The sequence below is a fragment of the Primulina tabacum genome, chromosome 17 (genome assembly GCF_025594145.1).
Source record: "Primulina tabacum isolate GXHZ01 chromosome 17, ASM2559414v2, whole genome shotgun sequence".
Lineage (NCBI taxonomy): Eukaryota > Viridiplantae > Streptophyta > Magnoliopsida > Lamiales > Gesneriaceae > Primulina > Primulina tabacum.
The window spans coordinates 31,593,457-31,612,161 of record NC_134566.1 but is presented as its reverse complement, the minus strand read 5'-3'; the positions used below and the strand labels follow the sequence as shown (position 1 = coordinate 31,612,161).

At 34.1% G+C, this 18,705-nt stretch overlaps 2 protein-coding genes and 1 pseudogene across 2 annotated transcripts; 1 reads left to right on the top strand and 2 right to left on the bottom strand.

Annotated features, from left to right (window-relative positions):
- Positions 1–111: 111 nt before the first annotated feature.
- Positions 112–1,097, bottom strand: LOC142531584 (glycine-rich protein 2-like). Its single transcript, XM_075637774.1, has one exon. The coding sequence runs from the start codon at positions 1,011–1,013 to the stop codon at positions 399–401; it is 615 nt and encodes a 204-aa protein (XP_075493889.1). The 5' UTR covers positions 1,014–1,097; the 3' UTR covers positions 112–398.
- A 4,308-nt stretch (positions 1,098–5,405) lies between these two features.
- On the top strand, positions 5,406–8,105 carry LOC142531583 (subtilisin-like protease SBT1.6). The gene has a single exon (XM_075637773.1). The coding sequence runs from the start codon at positions 5,458–5,460 to the stop codon at positions 7,756–7,758; it is 2,301 nt and encodes a 766-aa protein (XP_075493888.1). The 5' UTR covers positions 5,406–5,457; the 3' UTR covers positions 7,759–8,105.
- Positions 8,106–10,966: 2,861 nt separating this feature from the next.
- On the bottom strand, positions 10,967–16,835 carry LOC142531191 (uncharacterized; annotated as a pseudogene).
- Between the last annotated feature and the right edge of the window lie 1,870 nt (positions 16,836–18,705).

Genomic DNA, 18,705 nt, shown 5'->3' with positions numbered 1-18,705 from the left:
GGCATCTGAGTACGACGACAAGCACAATTTTTTAACAAAACACAGCAGAAAACAAATCAAGGGAGCATTGAAGTAATAATTGATATGTACTAGAAAACCATAAGAAATATATGAGGGCGCAATAGACTGAGATCAATCGAGCCAAACATGTATATCCATATACAAGCACATTTCGCGAACAAAAATAGACACCACTCTAGTTTCAATACCAGAATAACATAGGAAAATACCATCACCCATAAAACAGGTGACCGTTTGTATCAAAAAAAGCAGCAGATCCAGACGAAAACAATCCCACGGTTCACCATATCAGAAAAAGCGAATAAATAACGAAGCCAAATTAAAAAGGGCACAAGATAGCAAAACCTAGAAGAACTTCAAGTTAAAGGAGTAGCAGTTTAGCGGTTGGCATTCGGGCACTCACGAGAGAAATGACCATCTTCACCACAGTTGTAACAAGCCCCTCCTCCTCCGCCGCCGCCGCCGCCATACCTACCTCCTCCACCGCCTCCATGCTTTCCACCGCCTCCACCGCCGCCTCCCTGTGTGCAATCCCTTGCAAAATGACCACTCTCACCACACTTGTAACAACCCCCGCCGCCGCCGCCACTACCGTATCCGCCGCCGCCGCCATATCCCCCTCCGCCCCCGTATCCTCCGCCGCCATAGCCTCCACCACCGCGGCTGCCACCTCTACCCCCTCCTCCGTATCCTCCGCCGCCACCTCTGCTGTACCCGCCATCTCTACCTCCTCCATATGAACCACGGGTGCTTCCCTGCACAGATCCGCCGTCTGGACCGGTCACGTTTGCCGCCTTAGCCCGGCCATCGCTTCCGTGCTCCACAGTGAACTCGACAGACTCGCCGTCTCCGAGGCTGCGATAGCCATCGGTCTTTATAGCCGATTGATGCACAAACAGATCTTCGCTACCATCGTCCGGAGTTATAAATCCAAAGCCCTTTTCGTCGTTGAACCATTTAACAGTCCCCTTTTTCACATCACCATCGGCCATCTCTGAACCCTAGCTTTCTCTCACTAAACGCCACGCACTCTCTCTCTCTCTCTCGATGTTTCACGCTTGCAAATAGTGAGTTTTTGGTTTGCTTTTGTACCCGCAAAGTATAGGGTCATCGGATTTGATTTTCTAATTAACCAATTTAATTTATCACCTGGGTTCCGAATTTTCCTTTTAACTTAATTAATTTGTTCTTTTTAAAATGTATCTGAACAATCTTTAAAATTGTGTATGACTCATGCCCAGACATATTAATTTCTTGGAAGTCGGACAATAATTTTCTTCGTTCTAATTTTAAGAACAAAGTTAATGTAAAAATTTGTGTGACAATGGTTTTACGGCTCGTATTCATTGAGACATATTTTTAACCTTGTCTCACAGATAAAGATTCGTGAGATCGTCTCACAAGAGACATACTCTAAAAGTTAATTTCAAGTTTCAATTTTAATTTTATATTATATATCAGATTTATCATTATGTGTTGTATTATTTTATGAATCATTCGTTAATATCTTGTAAACTTCATGTTTCATTTGTTCACTGTTGGACGTGATGAGGTATGTTAGATGCTCACATTGGCCGTGTTACGATATTGAAAGTCGTACATATAAACTTGGATAATACTCTTGTTTTGAGATAGTTTTTGGGATGGAATTAGACTCAAATCTCAATCTTAACATTGTATCACATTTCAATTTCATCATTATGTGTTGAACTGTCCTGTGAGATATTGACTGGATTAAGTTATCGATAGTTGTACGTATGAACTATAAGAATATTATCTCTTTGAGCTATATTTCGGAGTATATTTAAGCTCAAGTATCAATATTAACAATTATAATTATATGTTTTAAATTAATACAATCATAAAAAACAATTCAAATTAAAGTTCTCGAGAGATTGATGAATATATGTTTATTGACCTGCAGATCTTGGGCTTACATTAAAATATTTCACAAAGATATAATTTGATAAGATCATTCAACTTAATTATAAATTTAAAATAAGGTAAATTTATTTTTTTTGGTATTTTTAATAGCAAATTCAGGTAATAGTAAGATAAAATTAATATTTGGAGATATTGCACTTTTACAAAATAATTATGTAACACCGAACTTAAAAAATTACGATTTGTAAATTCAATACTAACAAAAAATTATCATGCTTCGACAATGATTGTAATTAATTAATTTTTTTATAAAATATTATAGAAATCATCGTATACAAATAAATAAATTATAAGTAAAAATCATTTTGATACACAAACTATTGATAATATTAGTATAAATACAATTTATTTCAAAAAATTTTGATTTTATTATAACAATATTATATCATTTACAATAAGTAAATTTTAAATAAACAAAATTATCCATGCAAAAATAAATATTAATACTTGTTAAATTATTTACCAGGTTGTTTGTTATTTTTGCTAAAAAATATATTGGTGGATTTGAAATCTTTGGCTTCAAATTTATTTATTTCATATATATTTAAATGTATTTTCGTAGTTTTAAAAAAGCAAGAGCATAAATTTCAAATTCACAAATTGCATGGTTATATAGTGTTTCACTATTGTTTAAGATGGATTTCAAGTTCACCTAATAATTAAGTAATTTGAAATTCATTCTATTATTGATATTAACTTAAGATTTTATTGAATTGTATCATTGTCGACAATAAAATTATAATCGAAATCCATATATTTCAAATATATCACCCAAAATGCACCCTTAAATAATTTGCCAAACCACTGAATCAAGCCATCACAAACAATCATCGCCATAAATTCAATTACATGTTATTTTACAATAACAGACAAGTTTTCAATAGTTTATATATATGTATATATATATATATATATATATATATATATATATATATATATATATATATATTGTATATGTGGAGGGGATTATGTGGGTTTGACTGTATGGGCTTTGACGGTGATTTTTTTTGGATATTCGACCAAATTAGATTTTTCGATGGGCTTTAATCCGACACTGTAAAATATAGGGGCCCGTCATAACTTAACCCAGTCCAGTTATTTAGTTCCCCTAATGGCAGGCGTGCAATTGGTGTCTCACCTAAGAACTATGGCGGGTTGCGGAAATTAAAGCAAAAGGTCCATTAAATTGAAGTAATGAATCCAACAATAATTGGAAGTTTTGGCTTTGTTTATATGGTGAATAAATTTTTTTCATTTTTATATGTTACAAGTATAAAATATATTAAACTGAAGCGATTGGGGTTTTTAACAATTGACATTTTTTTAAAAAATTAATGTATATCAAGAATTTGACGACGTTCTAGACTAGAAATCATCAGTGCTCGGGGATTAGGGATGGCAACTTTCCCCGCGGGTTTGGGGCCCCGCGGAAAAAACCCGAAACGGGGATGGGGATATCGATTTTTTCGGATTTGGGTTCGGGTTCGGGGATTTTTTTAAATCCCCGATATAATTCGGGGCGGGTATGGGATTAATATCCTCACCCCTGAAATCCCCGAACCCGTCCCGAAAATAATATCAATAATAAAATAATATTATTATTAATATTAATACATAATAATAATATTATTTGTTTAAATATTAATAATCTTATTATTATTAATATTAATATTATCTCTAATAATAATAGATTATAATAAGTTTTGGTTTGAGAAAATCTTCGAATTCGTTATTGTCTTGCAATATTAATATTTTTGAAACGGGAATGGGGGCGGGGATGGGAAGTTGATCCCCGAAGTTTCGGATTTGGTGATTCTCCGAACCCGAAAAAACGGGGATTGGGGCGGGTATGGGGGTGAGGATGGAATTCGGAGATAGGGATGGGAAAGGCAAACCTGCCCCCATCCCGGTTCATTGCCATCCCTATCGGGGATGTCTCGGACATCCCTTGTATACTTGAGACATATTTGGGTTTTCAGATATATTGTATATGTGTCGATTTTGCGTACTGAACATATTATATAATTGTCCATATATGAAAACATTGTTTATTTCGTGAGATGAAATGTTAGAATGATGTATTTATTCATAAATCATAAGTTTATTTCCTAGTAAAACTTGAGTCAAAACAAAATTAGGTAATCAATTAAATGTTTTGTTATCATATATATATATATATATATATAAACAATTGTGTGTACACATGATGCACACGAGGAATTTAAGTGGACACAATAATTGGGCGGCGTCGCACATGAACTGTACAGCGTAGACTTAATTTCCCATCGGCACAGTATTGATCATTGGAGTCCAATAATTGAAAACAACAAATAAACGGAGAAGCATATTTGTTTTATATATATTATATATAATTTTGATACGTGTTAATTTTGATATGTTTCGTCCTATTTAATAAATTAAAGTTACATTAACAATATGTACAGAGGTGTGTACGGTTGGCTGATAAAGAAAGATATCAAAATCAATAATATTTATTTCAAAACAAAAGAGAGAGAATTTTAAAACCAATTGGCCAGAACGTGTTTGGTTTGGACGATAAAGGGATCATTGTTTACTAACCATGCATTATCGTTTATCATGCACCTTCTTTGGTTTTTTCCGCAGCCCACTCGATCATCATTTTGCCTGGTATTTCTTCCTTTTAGATCGATTAAAATAATTAACTCGTCTCGTCAATCTCCATTATATATGAAGGGGTAATGGTCCATTTCAAAAATTGCCAGAATACTCCGAGCAATTGGTATGTCCTTGTTCCCTTTTATTTATTTGTTTTCTATTTTATCAATTTGTTTTCTTTTTTTTTTTCCTTTTTATTTTTGTTTTTCCCACCAATTTATGTATTTACTATATTGTCCCAATGATTTTACCTTATTCGACAATTTTAATCAAAAAATATTTTTATTAAAAAGGGGGTAAATCATGCGTCGTGTCCAATCATCATAAATAAAGATTTACAGAAAGGGACTCCACTATGACATTTGACCACACTTTCTCTTTTCAAAGACCAAATTCCTTCACTTACCATTATATGTATATGTATAATTATATTATCTACAAGATTAAAAACGACGCCGTTGTTGTCCTCAAATAATTCTTTTGCCGCCTCGATTGCAGCAAAATTCGGTGCGTCTTTGTTCCTTTTATTTTTACTGTATCGAGACACAATTATGTCTTTCTACGTAACCCACGAACTGAATTAATAATCATATTCATACTATTTAATTTAATCTTTCAAAACAAAAACTTATATAATTCTTATTTTATTAAACGAATTTTTTATTTAAGTTATATATAAAAAAATATTATTTTTTATAATAAATATTGAGAGACTTGATCCGTCCTACATGATAAAAATTCAAAATTCAATGACTATTTAACAAAAGATCTACTCAACTCTTAAATGACACTTTTTTTAATTTTCTTATCTTATTTATTAAAAGCTAGTTCCCTCCACCTCTGAGAAGCTCTTCAATGGCTACTCTTCTACTTCTCTTCCTCCTCTTTACTCTGTCACTGACCCAAATAAATTGCCATCCAACGGCCAGAACTTACATTGTGAGAGTGGACAGTTCATCCAAGCCGTCAGTTTTCCCCTCTCATTACCACTGGTACACCTCCGAGTTCACGGAACCCACTACCATTATCCATGTGTACGACACTGTTTTCAACGGATTTGCTGCAGTTTTGACTCCAGAGCAGGCTGCTGCAACTCTTCAGCATCCATCGGTACTAGCTTCCTTCGAAGACCGCCGGCGGGAGCTCCATACCACAAGATCGCCGCAGTTTATTGGGCTTCGGAACCAGCGAGGTCTGTGGTCTGAGTCTGATTATGGTTCTGATGTTATTATTGGAGTTTTTGATACTGGGATTTGGCCTGAGCGCCGGAGCTTCTCTGATTTGAATCTTGGCCCGGTTCCGAGAAGGTGGAAGGGCGTTTGCGAAGCTGGTGTGAAGTTTACTTGGAAAAACTGTAACAGAAAAATTGTTGGAGCTAGGTTTTTTACTAAAGGGCACGAGGCTGCCGCTGGATTTGGAGGGATTGTCGGTGGCATTAATGAAACCATCGAGTTCAAGTCCCCGAGGGATGCCGACGGGCATGGGACCCACACGGCGTCGACGGCTGCAGGAAGGTACGCGTTTCGCGCAAGCATGGAAGGTTACGCTTCTGGAATCGCGAAGGGCGTGGCGCCAAAGGCCCGTTTGGCTGTGTACAAAGTGTGCTGGAAGAATGCCGGGTGCTTTGATTCAGATATTTTGGCAGCATTTGACGCTGCGGTGAATGATGGTGTCGACGTCATCTCTATTTCCATCGGCGGCGGTGATGGAGTTTCCTCGCCATATTACCTCGACCCTATAGCAATAGGAGCGTATGGTGCTGTTTCACGGGGGATTTTCGTTTCCTCCTCCGCTGGAAACGACGGTCCTAATGGAATGTCTGTGACTAACCTTGCGCCGTGGATGACCACGGTCGGTGCCGGCACCATCGACAGAAATTTTCCGGCAGAGATCGTTCTCGGTGACGGCAGAAAAATTTTCGGCGTCTCTTTGTATTCAGGCAAACCATTGTATGGCAAAATGTATCATCTAGTTTACCCCGGTAAATCAGGTGTCCTCTCTGCCTCCCTTTGTATGGAAAATTCGCTGGATCTCAACTCTGTTAGAGGCAAGATTGTGATATGTGATCGTGGCAGCAGCCCCCGTGTCGCCAAAGGATTGGTCGTTAAGAAAGCCGGCGGGGTGGGAATGATCCTCGCCAATGGTGTGGCCAATGGCGAAGGTTTAGTGGGCGACGCTCACTTGCTTCCAGCTTGCGCCATTGGCTCTGATGAAGGTGATAAAATTAAGGCATATTTATCATCCAATCCCGAGGCCACCGCCACGATAAGCTTCCACGGCACGGTCATTGGAATCAAACCCGCTCCGGTTGTGGCCTCATTTTCGGGCAGGGGGCCGAATGGGTTGAACCCAGAGATTCTAAAACCTGATTTGATCGCCCCTGGAGTTAACATCTTGGCTGCCTGGACGGAAGCAGTTGGCCCAACTGGCCTGGATTTGGACACTCGAAAAACCGAATTCAATATCCTTTCGGGCACATCCATGGCTTGCCCTCATGTAAGTGGTGCAGCAGCGTTGCTTAAATCCGCACACCCTGATTGGAGCCCTGCTGCGATCCGGTCTGCTATGATGACCACTGCGAATTTGAATGATAATTCTTGGAACCCAGTTCTTGACGAGTCTAGCAAAAAACCAGCAACTCCATATGATTATGGAGCCGGCCACTTGAATCTTGATGTAGCTATGGATCCTGGACTCGTTTATGACCTTAAAAATGACGACTACGTAAGGTTCTTGTGCGCTATAGAATATGGCCCAAAGACCATTCAAGTGATCACTCGATCCAGGGTGAATTGTCCGGTTAGGAAGTCATTGCCAGAGAGTCTGAATTATCCATCAATATCTGCGTTATTTCCAAGCTCGTCCAAAGGAGCATCCAAAAAGATATTCTTTCGTATGGCAACGAATGTCGGAGAGGCAAATGCGGTTTATCGAGTGAGAGTCGAGCAGCCAAAAGGGGTCAAGGTTAGTGTCAATCCCGAGAAGTTGGTCTTCTCGGAGTCAGTCAGGAGGCTCGGGTACTATGTTACAATTACCGTTGATGCTAAGAACTTGGTGATGGGTGGATCCGGGGCTCTGTTCGGATCACTTTCTTGGCTCGACGGAAAGCATGTGGTTCGGAGCCCCATTGTGGTCACCCAAATCGACCCGTTGTAGATTCGGGTAGAAATAGCGGATCTTGATTATTAGAATGATCCAATGGAGGAGTTGTAGGGTAAGCTTGGGAAAGGGCTTATGCTTTTTAGTTTGCGTGTTTGTATGTTCTTTTGTTCTTTTTTTAAAAATATTTTTGAGTTGTTTTTTATCGCTTTTTGTTTGTTACTTATGAGTAATGTGAATACCTAATAGTGTGATGTACTTGTGAGAATCAAATGTGTTTTGTGGGAATTTTACCGTTATGTAAAATAGAGTGCAAGAAAGAGAAGCTTTGTTTGGAGTTGTGCAATCGTGAGATTTTGCTATTATCTAACGAGATTTTAATAAATAGAAATTTTGTATAGAAATTTTGTGTTCTTGACATTCGATAAATCGAGTTAGTTTTCTATTTATTTAGGAGTAAGTCTCTTGTGAGACGGTCTCACGAATTTTAATCTGTGAGACGGATCAATCTTACCGATATTCACAATAAAAAGTAATACTTCTAGCATAAAAAGTAATATTTTTTTATGAATGATCCAAATAACATATCCCTCTCACAAAATACGACCTGTAAGATCGTTTCACACGAGTTTTTAGCATTATTTGAGGGTGTTTGACTTAATTTATAAACGATTCAAACAATGTACTGGAGTTGTTTTATAGGACCTTAAAATTGTTATGGTATTCAATGTCAAATTAAATTTTACAAAGCATTATTAGTTTGAAGTAGATATGTTTGTAGGATATAATAAGTGGTTCGACAGTATTCTTCGTAAAGTGAATTTCATATTTCAATATTGCGAAACACCATAATTATTGCCTTTCAAGTAACTTTTATTGCCATTGTTATCATTATTATATTATTCATTATTGTGATCTAATTTATGCAAGGAAAAATGAGGCAGGCAGGGGTTCCACATCCCAGGATCAAAGGCTTTAATTGAGTTTTCCAACCTTGTTCCACATGGGATGCCAATTATTTTCCATTTCACAATATAATCGATTTTTTTAACTTTGTTATAATTATATTATATTATAATTATAATTGTGTTCCATCATCATTGAGTTAAATTATAATTGATTAAATCCAAAATTGAGTGTGTATATTATATATATATATATATATAAATACAATATTTGATTTTATTTTTTAATGATGATATGAACATTTACAGATTAAAATTCATTCTATTGATTTTCATTAGTCTAGTAATCATTCAGTAAAATACATCATACGATGTATTATATATTTGTGTGTGTGTGAATAATAATTATATATAATGAAAAGCTATCGAGCGTCATGGACTTTCATATGCTCATAAACAATTCTAATTCGGAAATGTTAATGTTTGATTTTTATTCGATAGCTTAGATTTATTTTGGTTTTGATATTTTTTTGACAGAAGTCACTAAATCTATTGAATATTGTTTATTTAATACTGATGTGCACTTACGTCACTTCTGTACAGATATTAAAATAAATCTAAAAATAAAACAAAGATGGAAAAATAAAGCAAGACGACACCTCAATATTTTAAAATGAGATGGGGAAAAACTTGTCATTTTCGTTTATGTTTGTTCATATAAACTTCAATGTGTATAATATATGTTTGCGAGTTGATATGTACACTCTATTTCTGGTTGTTTGTACTTCATTTTTGAATAAATTTGACACATATTTTACATACGAAGTGAAGTATTGATAACACAAAATGGAGTGTAAATATCAACTCTCTGTATGTTTTATTCTCGTTATATGAGCTACGTAAGAAAATATTAACGAAATAAGAACTATTTAATAGATTCAATTAATCGAGTGGAAAATTGAAAAAAAAAAATCAACTATATTATATGGAAATCAAACATCCGACGGCTGACAATACTAAAATTACAATTTTTCCTTTTGAAATCAAATGCCATTGTTGCTATTTTTTCAAAGTTTTTATTACCAGATTCGTAATAGAAAATTACCATGACTAAACTATCACCCAAATAACATTACAATCCGTTAAATTTTAAATTTCAAAACCAATATCACTAAACAGTTTAAAATAAAATTTCAGTAAAAAAAAGGAAAAGAAAAATTATTAACATGAATAAATTATAATATTGCTTTAATATTATTAATTAATGTGCGTATATATTGCCATCATAAATTGATTGTGAAATTGGGACCCGTTGCATGGGCTAACGAGTCATGTCAAGCGATTAATTGCAATTGAGATGAGCCTACCAACTAAAAGCAAGTCTGATTTGAAATATCTTTTCCAAAAAAACAGAAAAAAAATCTTTGAAACGACAAAATAATTGTGGCAAATATCATCTTACTGATAAAAAGTTTCATATTATTATGTTTAAAAATTTGTTCGACTGACAAATAACAAAATATGTGGTCCTTGGTAAGACTTATAAGTTAAATTTAGGAACGTCAATGGGTTTGAGTTTTATCCAGATCCGTTATGGACTCGTGCGTATGGGACAGATTTGGACATATGAAATGAGTCATGGGACGGGTCTCGTTACAATTTTGAAGACCCGTCCGAAAATGGAGCGGGTCATGAGTCCTAAAATACCTTCCCCATACCCGTCCCATATATGTGTAAATAAATTCTACCTTTTAACTTTGTAGTTAATTTTTCAAATAGTTTATCAACTTGTCTCACCATTCTTGATGAAGATGATCCCGAAGAATGTGTCTGAAATATTGTCTACTCGCTAATTTTATATTGATCTGTTTAAGTTATGTTATGACTTATTTTTGGAGATGTCAAGATTTTTTTTGGAGAGCTAGCAACTCTTTTTTTATGTAATTCTTTATTCCGTGAAAATACTTTGTTTGTTATTATTAAGTGTGGTCGAAAACATGAACTAATTTTTTATTGTGTTGTATTTAGATGCTTGTCTGTTTCATAATTCAGTCATGTGAGAAGAAATATTACTGTTTTTATTTTAAAAAAATTCGTGTCTCATGGGTCTACCCGGCTAGTTTCGTATCCGAGGTGGGACGGGTCCGAAGAATATTTAACTGGGGTGGGGCGGGTAATGGGTCAAAGTTTTTTTCATGGGACGGGTCTTAAGTTTACCCATACTCACTCCATACCCGTCACATTGACATCTCTGCTTAAATTCAATATACATAATAATATAACAATGTAGGCCTTTTTTTTATCTGTGGGCTTAGAAGTTGGGGAGATACTGTGCAGTGGAATATATACAAAAAATCAAACTTTATTGCAAACAACGAATGTTAGTGAAATATAGATCATATTTACGTCCTCAATTTGTGAATGGAATTGTCATTTACAGATTGCATGCATTCCATTGCGTGCTTGAAACAGCCCTTCACACAAATCTACATGTTTCGTTCCGAAATATTTTTCGAGAAACAGAAACTTTAAACAATGAATCAGCCTTCTCGGAAACTCGACATTGGATTAGGCCAAAGTGCAGACCTTGTTGCGGTCTCTAGAGAAACGGGGCGAAATCTTTATCATTATACTAAGAATGAATCCTATCAACTGCACATAAATGAAGGTTTTAGTCCAAGAAATGGCCATATATTTTGTATTAGGAATGAGAGTGCCTGTTATTTATGAAATATAATGGATAAATCTACGTACCCAAGAAAGTCCAAGGCAGAGAATACTGAAACCAGGGAAGTGGAAAGGAGCTTTATTGGACAAGAATAGAGCTGGAAAACAAGGTTAAGATAAGAATACTTGACGATGTGGAATTTTGTTTACATACGCAACCATTCCAGCACATGAACAAATGGGAAGTTTTGTTTACCTGAAAGAGGACTAAATGTCAATGGAGACACGACATTGGCAAGTGAAGCTATGCCCAAAATGCATCCTTGAGCAATCCCCTGATACATATACGCAAACACACGGTCCTAATGTCAGTGTTCCACCATAGATAAAAAAAAAAAGCGATTCTGTTTGGATTAAAGCATCGATTGGTTGAGGACCGAGGGCCCTTAAAAGTTTCCAAGCCTCTAAGAAATCCATGTGTCGAGAAAGTAACCTGGTCGCAGGGCCCAACTTGCTTTGAAATAATGCATCTTATCTGTAAGTTTCAGAGACATTTTTCATGATTTGATAAATTTAACAAGTAGTAAAATCGGATGATGACCGAAAGTTTGTGCAGCTTACACTAGGACTAGTGAGGAAAAGGAAGGTTCCCAGCACAGAAGAGACATAAGGCACCTGCAGATTATGAAAGTGGTGAGAACTTGAAATAAAATTTGTAATGAAAAAAATTCAAGTACCATTAATGGGGATTGACATTGTATAATATAAATTAGAAGATCCAGAAATCTTACCCACGGAGACCATGCTATGCTGTAAAATAACATCTGCACAGAACCAAGGAAAAAATGCAACTAAGAATCTCCCTTTTTTCCAGAGGATTCATTAATTTATTGCTATAAAAGAAGGTTTAAGAGTTGGAAGTAGCATACATCCAGAAATCCAGCAAAGAGTCCTACAGAAAGCAATGTCTCCTCTCCTAAAATCGGACCAAGGATAGGCATCAAAAGCATCTTCAAAAGTTTTTCAAATTTCACAGATCAATCACCAAACCAAACAATTAATAGAACAAGAGCCAAAAAAAAATGAATAAAAAAGAAAATATGGAAACATAGGAAAACCCATCAGAAGTGAGCAATTGTAAGATACATTTGATAAGGTTGCTCCAATGTAGGTGATGAGCCATATATCAGCAAATTGGTCTTTCCGGAACTGGAATCGTGCCTTCAAGTAATACTGCAGGAAAAAAAGGTACATCATTGTTGACATAATCTGCATGTTTCATGTATCACATTCGGTGCAATGCTGAGAAGCACCCTCAATTTTGGTTTTCCCATACATAGATATTACAACATTTAGCAAATACCTAAATATTCCGAAAAAATAAAGATAAAAAAAGGATTCGTTGGAAGTATGATTACAGCCAGTACAATGTCCATGCGGAACTCACCAGCATGTTACATGCTGGGATGGATCGCTGAGTTTCTTATGATTTCGTGACCATATACTGTGAAAACTTAAGAGAAATGTGGTATCATGTCTTGGCCATTAACTATGAAACTCGCATAAACATATGGGGGTTACCATCAAGAAAGCTTGAACTCCTGCCTCCGAAAGGCCATTGAAGAAAGATATAGCTGTTGCGAGCGAAAGAGTAGTGCTGCAGATACAATCAGAGGTCGAAATGACTGTCATTTCATAAAATTCATCAAAATTCTCTATTATGCTGAAAAGTGGCAAATTGTCCATGTATTTCATAACAGAACTTGTAAAATCAGGAGAGCAATAGAAGCATATTAGAGTCAAAACTAGACCTTTGCACCATGATAGTAGAAAAACTATGTCGGATTACTGAAGTTCATGTACCATAGCTATTTGTTAAGAAAGAGTTTAAACGACAAAATTAAGAGGAAAATGTTTGAAAATGCACCTGTTTCAGCAGTTAAGTCAATGTAGCACATCAACATGAAAAAAACTCATCAAGAAATTCAAGATTGCACATAAAGATGATGATCAGAAAGATTTCAAAAAAAACTCTATAGACCTATCCATGAAAATGGTTGAGAAAGCGAAGCGTTCTTCAGTCATGGAGTTTAAATTGAGGCCAAAATCCATAGACAAGTAATCATCCTACCTACTCTTCAGCATATGAATTACATCCTGAAGAAATGAGCCTTTCGTCCCCTCTGTCTTCTTCATTGTCTCATTATCAGTCTCATTGGTTTCAGTCTCTAACTTCAAGATTGGCTGCTCCAGAGCATTAATGTGGCGAGGCGTTTCCTGAAGAAAGACTCTCATGTACACTGCTGCTAAAACAGATATTACTGCTGCTACCTGAAATGAAAGGAAACATAAAACTGACCAGCTGCCAAAACATTGAGGATACTGAAGGGTAGCATGTTTGTGAGAAAAACCTGAAATATCTGAGTTGGGGAAAGTAATCGGGCGGCTAATGTACCACAGACGGTTCCTGCTGATATTACACCAGACAAAAGTCCAAACGCTGAGACACGTTTCCCATCGGATACATTGTCAGCCTGAATAATAATGTTTACATCTGATGATCATAACACTGCACTAAAACTATAATTTCAACAGCTTGAATTACATATGCTTCAGATCCAGCTTTCACAATACCAAACTAAAACTATGCAAAATAATATGAATTTTTAGGCCAAGCGACTTGCATCAACTAGTGAGGGTGAATGCATTTGCCCCCCTTGGAAATACACATGAATGAAAGGCTTCTAGCTAAAATAGATGCAAAACTCTTATGATTATTAAAAATTTCCAAAAACATCATCACCTTGGGGCCCGAATGCGCATTTAAAGACGGTTTTTTACTCAACCCAAACAGTAAGTGTGGACAAGATTCTGATACAGAAGCACAAAATATAGAATGTGATAGTGTTTTACTAACCAAACAACTAAGGGAAAGGCAGATGAGACCACCATCGCTGACCATGGAAGATATAGTCTTCAAAGCGAAATACACATAGAAGGAAGTTGATGTCCGATTCAATGCCAAGATCACTGCACACAATTTTCCAGATAAATTTTTTAGATAAATAGAAAATTTTGTGTCAAAACAGGGAACTCAACCAATGCATGATCATGTGGCTTGCATACCCAGTGGAAGACTGCCGAGGGTCAAGGGGATTGTCAGCAAAAGTTTTCGTCCATAAGCATCAGACAGCTTGCCGATAAGTGGAGTCATTACCACCGACCCCAATCCCGCAACCTGCATGAATTATGTAAGTGAAACTAAACAAAACTGAATCGTACTAGTCGAAGATTATTACTCATTTTTGTACTTGCGGTCGGAATTTCAATAGAAAGTCAAATAAAATTCGGAAAAAAAATGTAAATCAATGAACTAAGAAAGTGAATCACCACGACGAGACATAAAATGAAAAACAACAAATTACAAGATTATATATATATATATATATATATATATATACAAATTTAAAGCAGTATCAAATTAGTGATGCATGCACCATCTAGGATCATATATAGTTTCCACATGAAGTTTCCAGAAAGATTCTTGAGTTCTTTCAATTGCTGGAATTCGCAATTTGATTTCAATAAACACAAAGCATGTAACTACAATTTCAAATCTAACCTCGAACTCGAACCATATATGAGTAACAATCTCTCTGCATTTTTTCCCAATTTTAATTATTTCGTAAATTTATAAAAAGAATTGAGAATTTTATTTATTTGGTAAATAAATAAAATAAGTATATTTTATATATTTATTATTTAATAAATTATGTTAATAAATTAATTGAAATGAATTATTCATATAAATTAGTTTAATTAATTTATATTATTTTTCTAAAGTAAGTAAAGTATTTAATAATTTAATTAATTGAATCAATTTTTTTAAATATAAACTGAATAAATTATTTAAAATAATTAAATGTAAAATTAATATGTTGATTTGTAAATAGATATTGGTGGAATAAATCAATCACTTGAAACATTAAATTTTATTTCCATTCGCTTCATCAGTAATCTAGTTTCTTTCATAAAAGTATGTCCCAATTTCGTTATAAAAAAGTATCCAAACATAGATGAGGTAGGTCACAATCGAGAGGAGAAGAAAATAACATGCAAGCACAAGTTAAAATAATTATTTGTTTTCTATTACATAATTGAATGCGTTTTTATAATATATTAATTAGTATGTCTCTGTTGAGACGTAATCTATGAGATTGGTTGGCATGATCTATAATTAATGTGAAAAATAATATTTTGATATAAAAAATGACATTTTTTCATGAGTTAGATCGATGTCTCATAAAATTGAGCAATAAAACGACCTCGTTTTGTGTATTTCTGTAGTTAATAATCATTAGTCCAAGACAAAATTAGGTAAGAACACACATATCCAACTTGACATCATCAAATTCAAAACTCCATCCGCTCACCTTCCATCTTGGAATTCATATACTACTTTTTTTCCCTACTTGACAAATTATATAACTCTATATGAGTACTAAAAAAACAGATAATTATTATTTTTTTTTAAAAAAAAAACAACTATTCCAATAAAAAAAAACTCTTATAACTGTCATAATTTTCTTTTTACTTTTTATATAAAACTATAAATATCACCTGTATAAAGTATCAACTCGTTTATTTTAAACTAAATTTTAAGATATGTCCTGGAATTAATGAAATTTGTAAAATTTCGAATCCGTGCGCAATCTCGTTTTCACATTTAACCCAAAAAAATGGCAAGATTACATCCGGATAAGTAAGCCGAACTCTAAACTCTACAAATCTTATTTTAAATGTTTTTACATCAGTAACTTGTTCCTATACATCACAAAACAAATAGCTTTCTAAGAAATATAATAATAATTTCAATTTTCTTATGATAATTATATGAAATCAAACTTTAAGTTAAAAGTAAATTCTCATGGATCTATATTCGTGAGACAGATCAACTCGACTCGTATCTTATACTAAAAGTAATATTTTCCATGAGTTGAGTTAAACTTAATGATATGTGTTACAAGGACTTTGATAGTTTATATATTATATTGGGATAATTGATGGTTTATATTATAAACTCATTTCCCGATAATTTTTACAGGGAAACTTCGAAATTCTATACCCGTTTCCAAATTATACTTACTTTGTTTCATAAAAACTCTAAAACTGTGCATGAAATATCATCGTAAATATTATTCACTTCTGCGTACAAAAATTCCATGCCTTGAAATTAACAGAACACTTCGTGCATGTCGATCGTATTCGTACATATCCAGGAAAAAAGAAAATCAACAAAACAATTGAGTGTGTGTGTGTGTGTAAATATAAATATACCGCTTGTTGAAAGCCTGTAAGATAAGAGTGCGAGGGAGCATTCATTTTTTCCTGGGCAGATGGCCTCCATCGTCACGTCGGCGATGGTCGGATTCACTAATAACGAAGCGAACGTCGACAAGAATACCGTCACGAACAGATGAATCAAGTTCTTCAAATTATCCATTTTTGTTTAATTCCACGACCAAATTATATCATGTGCTACTACTTCTTCTTCCCAGCTTGCATACCAAGAACCACCATATATACATATATATACGTATACACCAAATTCTCAAAGGAATCTTAAACTGTTAGACTTTTCTCACCAAACACATTTTATCATTAAATTAGACATAAAATATTCTCATTATGTCTTTGAGACAAATTTAAAGGTATTCCCTTAGCTGGCTCTGGTGTGTGTGTTGGGGAAAAAAAAGAGTAGATGCATACATACATACAATATATATATATATATATATATTGAATGATTAGTACACCAGTTATATAATCAACTTCTTAAAATGTTGAATCAGTGTGCATGTTAGAGAGCTAGCTCGAAGGTGGATTGATAATTGACTCGGCTGATTCATTTATTTATTTTATATGAGCTAGTAACATATTTTTAGATTAAATACTTTAAAATATGGTTTACCTGATTAAATTGTTATGAGTAGGTGTCTTGTGAGACGATCTCACAAATCTTTATCTGTGAGACGGGTCAACCCTACCGATATTCACAATAAAAAGTAATACTCTTAGCATAAAAAGTAATATTTTTCATGGATGACCCAAATAAGTGAATCGTCTCACAAAATACGACCTGTGATACCGTCTCATACAAAGTTTTGCCAATTGTTATATAACACTACACTTTTTCAGGAAAAAAAAAGTAGTGAAATTGAATTAAATATAATGTCAAAGTTATAATGATAAAAGACATCTAGATTAGAGTTCGATAATAGGATATATATTTTAAAACTAATCGTACCAAGTAATTAATTTACTGGACGTAGCAAAAAAATAAATTAAATTAAATTTCGTTTTTTTTTTTCGTAAACTCGACATTAATATTTTCCAAACTGAAATAAGTGCATAATGAGTGGTTTTTAAAATTTTAATTTAAAAAGTGGTTGGAAGCAAGAATCTTTTATTTCACGTGATCCTTCATATATTTATATTTATCTTGAATTAATATATTATATTGTCTGAACCGTTCTACCGTTCTAAATAATCAAAGAATAGATATTTTGTGAGATGATTTCGCGAATCTTTATCTGTGAGACGGGTCAATCCTATCGATATTCACAATAAAAAATAATACTCTTAGCATAAAAATAATATTTTTCATAAATTACCCAAATAAAAGATCTATGATCCTAATATCGTCTCACATAAATTTTTGTCATAATTAAATCCAACATTGTTAAATGCTTCTTAATTAATTTATAGGACAACTTTTCGTCATCGGTTGAATTATTATTTTATTTAATTGTTTTACATAAAAAAATTAAATTGGATCATTGACCTTTAAGTAATAGGAAATTTCCGAATTATTCATCCAGAGAAGTCTTCTTCAGATTAATATCTATATACCTTCGGTTTATAAAATATGGGACTTGTATAAGGGCATCCGCATCCGTCGGAATTAATCCATGTTAATAACTCTCCATCTCATCAAAAATGATGGGGTCCACGAGCCACATATTCATTACATTAACACTTCCCCATTATTAACACACACCCACATTCATTTAATTTCAACTTTCATTATTTATGGGTCTCACTGTCCACTTACTCATTTTTTTTTTTTTAATATTTCAATATCTTTCTAATATTTTTAAAATTTTACAACAAATATTACTAAAAATAAATAGTATTATTATTTTAAAAATAACTTAATTCCAATATTCATTAAAATATTATTAAGAAATGAAAAAAAAGTTGGACTCTTTTATTTAAAACATTATTCAACACAATCTCTTTAAAAAAAAACACAAAATACAAAGAAAACGAATTACGATAATTTAAAAGAGAATTACATCAATCGAAAATTACATATTCCATTTCTCTCTAATTTGGTATCACAGATGTTCATGAACTATAAGCTGCTCCG